The 9,950-nt window shown below is 46.7% G+C and overlaps 1 protein-coding gene across 1 annotated transcript in view; it reads right to left on the reverse strand.

Annotated features, from left to right (window-relative positions):
• The window catches only part of KCNN2 (potassium calcium-activated channel subfamily N member 2), a 71,794-nt gene extending 62,048 nt beyond the window's left edge, over nucleotides 1–9,746 (reverse strand). Inside the window, exons 1-2 of the mRNA XM_049794878.1 lie at nucleotides 8,581–9,746; nucleotides 8,169–8,264 (exon numbers count right to left, since the gene is read on the reverse strand). Coding sequence (XP_049650835.1) covers nucleotides 8,169–8,264; nucleotides 8,581–9,738 — 1,254 coding nt within the window. The 5' untranslated portion in view covers nucleotides 9,739–9,746. The remainder of the gene's footprint in view (nucleotides 1–8,168; nucleotides 8,265–8,580) is intronic.
• Nucleotides 9,747–9,950: the final 204 nt, after the last annotated feature.

Below are 9,950 nucleotides of genomic sequence, written 5' to 3' on the forward strand. Positions count from 1 at the left end.
GAAAAAAATGTGAGGATTCATCCAGGTAATTCCCTTTAACAATCAAACCTACAATATAAATTCTTGTTATACATGCATTTATCTCTTTACAGGCTATCTTACACCCACGCATCAAACCACAGAACTGATGTATAACTGTTTATGAAAGACACACAGCTACACTCTAAAATACTACGAGCAACAATATTTATTGCAGACTACAGGTAAGAAAGCTCAAGAAGCTCTTTACCCACAGGTGACAATAAAATCTATGGATATGAGCCCATATATATTTATTTCTCAATTATTTTTTATTTCAAATATGCTCTTTTACAAGCAAAAACTCTTCCATTGCCTCTGATGTCTTCTTCTGAATACCCATACCCTGTATCAAGCTAGGTCCCTTCCCACAGACACATCCTTACCAGCAGCAGTGGCTTGGCAAGACAAATTAGAGTTACACCTCTACAGCCTTTTAACTATTTATGACCCCCATGGCTCCTGCAGTCTGCAGTAACTTTGTGATATGTGTTCAGTTAGAACTCAATAAACAATACTGTTGGTCAATCATATAACAGGGAACCTAGCTCTCCTCTATTCATCAGTGTAGCTCTACCTAGTATGCAAAAAAGTTTAGAACATGCCACTTTGACAGAGTGGGTTTTTCTTTTAATGAATATGTTTCTTTACAGAAAAAAACAACCCAGAGCAAATTACTCTTAAAAAGACTATGAGTAGCAATTTTAAAATATAAAGATATTTAAGACCTGCCCCTTGTTTTCACTTATATGGGATTCACAGGGGTATTTCCATCTGTCATGAAAAGATTTAGTATCTCCTCAAACTGAGTTTATTTCTGAAAGGTCTGTCAGTCTCCACCAAAATGAACGAGATAAGGAAGCATCTTAGAAGATGCGCAGATCCATCTTCAGAATTCATCCCTCTTCACTCCCTCATGGAATATCTAACATTCATGCCCTTTTGTTTTTAAAATGTCAATATAAAATTATGTTTATTAAGGACTGTGTTTTCACATAGACAAAGGAGCACAATTGCAGGGACTGTTCAAGAGGGAAAAGCTGAATGAGTCAGTAAGTTACAAATATGTGATTCCCAACAACTACATTAAAACAGTATCATATAAAATATTTATGTATGATATTAACTGACCATTGTTGACTGCAAAATATATTTTATGTTATTTAAAAAAAAAACATATAAAAAGTTATATTAAATTCTGGGGTTTTTTCTATTTTTTTTTTTAATTGTCACAATATATAACTTTTCTCTTTCCCGCAGAACAGAGCTGTGGAAACTTCCCACAAAATAACTTGTTTTTCTGCATAATTTACAGTTTATTTTCAGTTAATAAAAGAAACTTTGTACAATGACCAATATATCCAGCTTACCTGAAAGCTAATTACAAAATCAATTACAACCTCTTCACTTAGGGGTAATTTATGTCTTAAAAAAGAACTTCATAGGCTCAGAGCAGATATTCACCCTCTAGTAAGAGAGTGTGACAACAACTTCCGTCATCAAGATCAAGGGTGAAAACAGCTGATTGAAGTTGCATGAAGCTTCCACACAGCTTTTTAACTCTCTCAAGTCCTAAGCAGCAGCCATTCCTGTTCTGATCTTTGCTCAAAACGGACCACAAATATGTCTCAAATCAAATTCAAAGCCCAGAACACTTCATTTAGTAGATCACATACAAACCAGAACCAGAATCACAACAGCATCAATCCACACTTGTCAGTCTTAGCACACTGTCGCTTAAACTCAGGCAAACCAGAGCTGCAGTCAAGTACCTGACAGAATTTTCCGATCTGAAGTCCCCCCAGTTGAAGGATCTGACACGTACAATACTTTCACATTAAGATGGGCACACAGAATGTCTCTAAGGTCATAGACAGCAGTACCTCTGTTAATTTCAGCTAAGCTACACAATTTACACAAATCCAGAATCTGATCTCTGGTTACAAATGCTCTCCTCCAACAGGGGCAATAACATACCTTCTCACACTTCATTGCACTGCTGTGTCTTGATAAACTTCTAACAGCCTCATTAAAAAATGCTCAGAATAATGATGCATATGAATAGATAATCCTAGGTATGGCCAAGCCAACCATTCAGCATCCTGACCGTCAGGTACAACCTCCTCCTACATTCTAATGGAGCCTGTTGGAAACAGAAGCATCTTCTACTTCAATGGAAAAGGCCCCAGATCCTCTGGGATGCTGACCAACATTGAAGTATTTTCTAGCCTGCTTTCCGTGCCATATACATTACGGTGCTGTGTTTCAGAGACACGGGGCACCTGCAACTTTTCCTATGTCAACAGGTTCTGCAGATATTAGCTATCAAAAATGTACTGAATGAAATTAAAACGAAGTATTTTCACAAAAATACTCTAAAGTGTTAATTTGACAGATATGGTGTCCTTGGATTCCTATATGATTTTCTGCTGTTCAATACACATATGAAATGCTCTGTTTAATACACATATGGGACATGTATTAAACTTGATTGGTAGAAGTGAATTTTCGAGTCTGTACACAAAGATACTGTATCCTGGATCGTAACTGCTACACAGTGCGTTTTGTTGTTGCCTGATCTAAGTCCTATTAAAATAAATAGAAAAAAATAAATCACTAATTTTCAACAGGCTTCAGATCAGAATAAAAGTATCACTTGAAGTTTATTTCTTGATTTTCACCCATTATTCAACAGACTTGCTCTCTGTGCTTTTAATCTAACTCATACGCTTCTGCAGCAGTTTTACTGTCTGTGTGTGCAATCCCTGATGTTTCAATATGCCTAAGCAAAGTCAAGTTAGACTCAGCACAGAGTCAACAGATCACCAACAAGACAGCTAATGAAATGCACATGTACCACCCCAGTGAAGGCAAACCAATAATACAGATAAAACCAAATAAATAATCTGGCTTGCAGAATACCCATTACTTCTTATGACAGGAAACTATAAGGGAGTTTAACTTCATAGTTGTTCATGAGTGCAAAATTTTTACAGCAGAACTTTCCACTGATGTCAAATTCCCATAAACAGTGTTTATTACTATCATGCATTATGGAATTTATTTGCACAATAAATAGCTCAATATATGTACTTATTACTATTCTTTGCTGTTTCCTGATACTGCCTGTTCTATTTCTTCAAGTTTTCAGAAATAGGGAAAAGAAGACATTCTTCAGCAAGATATTTGGCCCCTCAGCTGTGATACCTTTCCATAAAGTTAATGAAGACTGAAAGCGTTTCACTCCAAATCCATCAGTAGCACATTATTTTTCCACCACTTCAGAACCATCTAGGGATGGAAGGTGCCTTCTCCCCAGAGCCCTGGGAGGCTCTGCTGTGAAAGCAATGGCTTAACCTCAACCTTGGAGTTTGCAAGACTTTCCACAGGCGTTCTATCTAAGTACAAATGAGCAATACATTTTAGAAGTGGTTTGAAATGTCAACTGACATACAAAAAAAAAAAAAAAGATCATTTCTATTCACTTCTACCAAATACCAACAACTTTCATGTTTCTGTATGACTGAGAGCATTTGTATCAGGGAGAAACAAAAGAGGTTGAGATTCTGTCCAGGAGAGCACAGGTTAGCATTACTCAGGTTACTACTATTCAGGACAGGCAATAGAAGGGCAATGTTTATTTACAGAAGGGACACAGTAAGCAGTCCAGCATCAAAGGAAAAGCGATCCAGTGGATATATTCCTCCAGTGACCACCACCCTTCAAGAAATACCAGTCTATGGTGGAATGACCTATGGAATACATTAAAGGCTTCCTACTGGCAACCTCAGAATTTTGATTTTAATCCTTTGCTCTGAGTAATACAAGGAAATGCCAGTAGAGCTTCAGGAGTGCATACTTAAAAAGAATTTCTATCTCCAGCAGACAGAGAGGTCTACTCTTCAATAAAACGAAAAAACCTGCAGCTATATTGTGTGAACTGCCACCCAAAACTTTCTTAAATTCCCTTACATTTATTGATCTAACAGCAAATTCCTCTAAGGAAATGTTGAATGGAACAATAAGTTGTCTAGGAACTACAATTTTAACCACGTTCCAGCCTGCTGTTTTAATTATGTAAAATAGTATTAACAAACTGTTTATGCATGAAGTGGATAATTTATACATCAAAAACTATTATGATAATTGGATCATGCTATCTTCTTAGCTCTTCCCTCCTCCACCTCTTCAAACTGTCAACTGGAGTTAACAGTCAGAGAAATACCTGTTCTAGGCTGGGATAACGATGAATTACATTTTTGCCATTGATCTCCCAAACACAGGGCACTTGCTCTGAAGCACTGAATTGAGACCTACAAGAGCTCGGAGGCAGAGCGATGCATGTTTCATTATCTCCGAAGTGTGACCTTTTTAACAGCATTACAGGCATGACAACAGTGGACCAAAACGAGGACACAGAGATTTGGGGTTGTCACTATCCTCAATTCCAGCACTGCTACTGTTGTTCATTAGAGTTTGGGGTTTTTTTCTAGAAGGGGGAGAGTTGTGAAGGAAACTCGCTTGTAATTTTTATCGCCTTTTCTGGAAATTATAATGTAAGCTGTGACTTATCATTTAAAACCAGCTGGTTTCACCTGACTTTTACTACAGTCTTAACACTAACTCACATTGATTAAATTTAGTAACAGCTCACACTTTGTTCTCAGAGTTACACAGAATAACTAAGACAGTGCAATCCCTGAAAACCTATTTGATGAACGTATTTTAACATTTCCACTCTTTCACAAGGCTACACATCATCCATAGACTTAGTCATTCTTCTCCAAACACCGCAGCTAGGCCCTTCTGCAGACTTTGGTCTGTCAGGTGCAGAGCTCTGGGCAGGTTCCAGGGAATCCCAGAACAAAGCCCTCTTGCTGGCCGGTTCGGAGTGCCAGGCGGAAAACAGGCCCGGAGGGATGGATGCACGTGCCGCCGGCCGGCGGGGGAGCTCACCTGCCGGCGGGGGCGGGGGGGGCGCGAAGCTGCCCCACCCCCCCCCCCCCGCCCCCAGCTGCTGCGGGTGCGCCGGGCCGGGCAGCGCGGAGCTGTCTGCGGTGCTGAAAAGGCGGCGGCGGCGGCGGCAAACGCCCTCCCTGCCCAGCCCTCCCCCGCCCCGGCCCCCCCCCAAGCCCCGAGGGACTGAAGGTGCTCCAGCTCCTGCGCCGCACAGCAGCCCCTGCCTGTCTAAGCGGGGGGGGGGGGGGGGAAGACGAGGAAGAAAACTCATTCGTCTCACGCCGGTACACTCCTTCCGGCTCTTGGCAAGAATCCCTACAAGTCTTCATAAACTTCCCTTCCAGCTCCCTTAAAATGCTCAGCAGGTCTGGGACAGGCAAACTCCGGAGCTTGGTTGACCTGACTGGCTGACTGTTTGCAAAGCAAAGCAAAGCATACCGGCAAGGTCGTTTGAACGGAAAGACTAGAGTCACCCGCTATGCTGCTAGGCACTGCCCCGCGGACTTGCTGGCGGCATGGCTGTTCAGACTTCCTACCAATAAATCAAGGTCACAGACTACGGAAAAGAATGAAAAAGCTGATTTCCATTTGCCAGCACTTCAGGACACCAGGAGTTTCTAAACATTAAATCTGCATGCAGTAATAATCACTGAACTGTCAGCTTTTTATTCCCCATCATGTTCTGTCTCATGCTTTGTAGAAAAATCTACTTATGTTTAGGTTGGTTTGCTTCCGCCAGAGTATGAAAGATACCACACCGCAAGCAGAATACATTGACCTTCTTCTGTTCTATAGAACAATTTTTCTTCTCTCAATGAATTCCTGCTTATTTACACCATATCTACCGGTAAAGTCTAAGTACGCTTCAGACAAGAATTAGAAAGGAATGTTCAAACATGAACAGGATTGACAAATACCTGGTGCAAACAGTCCTCCAGGACAGATCCATCCATCTGTGGGCATGATTCTACAGAAGTGAATCATTCTACTGCACATAGCAGGATACTTGCTTGAATTAAAGGCACGTGTGCCTTTCAGAAAACAGTCGGCTTTAAAGATTACTTAAAAACCATTACATTATCAGGCTTACGCAGTATTTTCTTTTGCCTGGAGAAGATTCTGTATGTTCCTAAGCCAAAGTGTTTTAAAGGTACTTCTTGTTTTCAGGTGTCAAGTGTAAGATAAATTTACAATTGTAGATGGATGTATATTTTTGCTCTGCCTGTTTGTCATGTTATTTTTAAAAAGTGAAGAGTGTGTACAAAACCAGACTATGCCTCAATTAAAAAGCTGTCAGGTATCTAATAGCTGCGGGTGCTACTATACCCATTCCTTCAAACAAGCTCCTTGGGAAAAAAAGAGAACTTTTCATTTTCAACATGAATGACAGAGCCCCTTGAAAATGCAGCTCACTCCAGGTCCCACCATGCCTACTGCAGTTTTCGATGTCTCTCAGACTAAAACACAGGGTATTGCTGTTTTACAGGCAGGTATACTTGTTTTCTGTACTTTTCAGGCAGCACTGAAAACTATACTAACCGTGATTAAGTCACATGATTGCACAACTCCTTCCATGTAGTCACATACCTGAGCAAGTTCTTTAAAAACAGTCAATTAAAAACAAAAACAAACAAAGCAACAAAACCCAAACACACCAGAATTACAACTTTAGTGTTTTAGAATTGTTTTTTCTGATCTGTAACACACTTCTAAGGGAATGAAAATTTGTAACTATTTACCTGAAAAAACCCCTCCAACTGAATCTTGGAGTAACTACGTAGTATAAGCTGATGCATACAGGGACCTACAACTGTTTGGTTATCTTGCATAAAGTTTTCCATTTAAAGTTTCTGGAAAATGCAGAGAGTAATTCAAATATTTACAGGGATCTTTTTTCAGCTTTGCTCTTCATGCCTCAAGCACCACTTGTGGGAAGATACACCACAGAAGGCGGCTCCCACGTTGCAGAAGCACCACTCATTTATTTTCATACAGATAAAGAAATCTCTTCATCAGTACTCCAGTAGTTTATAGAGATGTTCTTTCACCAGAACACTTGTTTACCGAGTACAATATCATTAAACAGCTTTCAGTGTCTTTGATACTGATGCAGAGAAACTGGGTTCTGAGCCAGGAATAGAAGTTTTGCATGTGCAAGGACTACACAACAGGATCCAATTTGGCACAGAGTCTTCAGTAACATAATACTTCTCAAACATTACCCTAAGTAGGAGACTATGGTACCATTTCACATTGAAACTACAGCATTCATTTGCATAGAAGCAGGGTACTACAGAATTCTGAATTATTTTTTTGTGTGTGTGTGTCTGTGTGTGTACCGATTGGTACCAGTGGAAAAGTCTTCTTTGCCCTTGAAAGCTGTCATTTCAGCTTGTAGCTCAAGGTGTCTCTAACTACTCGGAAATAGCAAAAGCACTGATGCATCTGCGAGTAAGGTATTTTTCCCTTCAAAACTTTGAAATCTATCTGTTGTATGTTGCAGTTGAGCTGAAATGCCAAATTTTAATTTCTTGGTCAAAAAAATTACAACTGAAATTAGAACTAAGTCCCTCAGAGAGAACCTGTGACATTATTTGTGAGACTCATTCTACAGCTTTGATCCTTATGTTCCTTGTACCTTTAGCCCTACCTTTTTTGACAGTCTTCCTCTGTCACACTCCTACCAGCTGTGCGGCATTAAATAAAACAAGTCAAACATAGGTCTTCCCTTCCTCTTAAACATTCTCCTAGAGCACGCTTGTGTCTGAGACAGCGCAGTGAAGATTACATACCTTGCACAGTGAAGACAATTAACCTTGCCGTCAAGAGAAAATGCACAGCATGGCATTTAGTCATTGGGAAATAAAAGACTGTTGCCGTTGCCGTACATCCGCTACGGAAGACGGCAGGCATGTCACCGAGAAAGCGTGCTATAGCCTCGGGGCTAAGCGACCCTACAGCACAACTGCGGGCAACTGTCCCTAGCAGGCAGAGCTTCCTGGCACATATACGCCTGCCGTGTTTCTCTCAGGGCTGAGGTCCATTCACCAACTTCGGCAGAAATGGATCACCTGCACCTTCTGCACCAGCGGGAAGTGCCAAGTACTTACCACCGCTGCGCCCTGAGACAAACCACCTCGCACCCCCAGCTACGCCAGCGGCGCCCAGTCACCCACAGAAGGAAACGTTACCTGGATTTCCCGTGCATGGTACACGATGATGAGCCCGAGCAGGATAATCGTGGAGAGGCTAATAAGGCATTTCAGAGCGAGGGAATAGAGCGACTCCTGAAAGAGAAAGACACCGCCGTCCCTCAGAGACCCTACCGCGGGGGCCGCTCCCGCCCCGCCACCGCCACCCCCGACCCCGCGGAGGGCCGCCTCGCCTCACGGTGCCGGGGGCGGAGCGGGGGCCGGCGGCACCCCGCCACCGGCCGGGGCGGGCGCCCCGGGCCGGGGCCGGCAGCGGGACCGGGCCAGGCCGGGCCGGGCCGGAGGACGCGCGGCCCCGCCTCGCTGGGGGGGCTCCCTGAGGGGCCGGGGCCGGGGCCGGGGCGGTCGGACCGGCTGCCGGGGCGGGCCCGGGCGCGTCGGCGGCGAGTACCTTGGTGTAGGCGCCCCAGGAGAGCTCGGTCTCGATGACCATGACGACGATGCCGAACATGCCGAAGATGAGCGCGTAGTCGCTGAGGCGCTTGCGCTTCTCGAAGAGCGCCCGGCGGTGCCCCAGCTTGTAGCCGATGTTCTGGTTCTTCTTCTTGCTGGGCTTGCCCCCGCCGTTGTTGGCGCCGCCCGGGCCGGGGCCGGGGCCGGGGCCGGCGGGGCCGTACAGCGCCAGGTTGTTGGAGTTGTTGTGCTCGGGCTTGGAGACCACGATCTCCGGGGCGGCGGGGGTACCGCCGGCGGCGGCGGCGGCGGCGGGGCTGGCGAGCGGCGGCTGGAGCGGCTGCGACTCGGAGTCCAGCTCGTGTAGGTTCCTGCGGGACGAGCTCAGGTTGCTGAGCGGCCGCATGACGCCGCCGTTGTACCTGCAGCTGCTCATGGCTATTTCGGTGAAGGGGTTGCTCTCGCGGCGCTGCTGGTGGTGGTGGTGGTGGTGGTGGTGGTGGTGGTGATGGTGGGTGCTGCTGCTGCTGACACTGCTGCTGGGGCTGGCTGCCTGCTGCTGCTGCAGGCTATGGCACTGGTGGTACTGGGGGTACTGGTGAGGCTGCCTGGACGCGCCGGCATGGCTGGAAGGGGTGAGCTCGCTGACGTTCAGCTGGCTGCCCTGCCGGGAGGAGGCGGCGGAGGAGAGCGGCGAGGAGTGAGTCCGGAAGGCGCCCGAGAGGGGCGAGGAGGCGCGGAGCAGCAGGGGCAGGTTATCCCCCGCGGCTGCCGCAGCAGCCCCGTAGTAGGCGCAGTTGTTGCACTGGAGGCATGGGCTCTGCTGCTGCTGCTGCTGCTGCTGCTGCTGCTGCTGCTGCTGCTGCTGGAGGAGGCTCTGCTTGTCCTGGCCGTGCTGCTGCTGACAGTGCAGCGGCGGCGGCGGGCGCTGCTGCTGCTGCTGCTGCTGGTCGGGGCCGAAGCCCGCCGGGAACTGCCGCGGCGCGTCCATGCCGTCGCCGTTAAAGCCGCAGGAGGACCGGGCGGTGGTGCACCCTGCGCAATGCGTTATGGTCGGCAGGGGAGAGTCCTGCTGCCGCCACGAAGGGCCCATCCCGGCTCCCGTAGAATCCAGCCGCCGCGTCCGATTGGTCGGGCGGACCAAAACAAGGGGCATCACGTCACCTGAGGGGGGTGGACCGGCCGCGGCGTGAGGCGGCGGGGGCGGCGCGCGGTCCCCCCGCCGCCCCGCCCCGCCCCGCCCCGCGCGGGGATCCCGCCTCCCGCCCGCCCCGCGCCCGCAGGTAAGGGCTGCCCGCGCCCCCCGCGCCCGCCTCCCCCTCCCCCCCCCCCCCCCCCCCCGCCGCGGAGAGCCCCGCGCGGCGGAAA

This window comes from Accipiter gentilis, chromosome Z (genome assembly GCF_929443795.1).
Source record: "Accipiter gentilis chromosome Z, bAccGen1.1, whole genome shotgun sequence".
NCBI lineage: Eukaryota > Metazoa > Chordata > Aves > Accipitriformes > Accipitridae > Astur > Astur gentilis.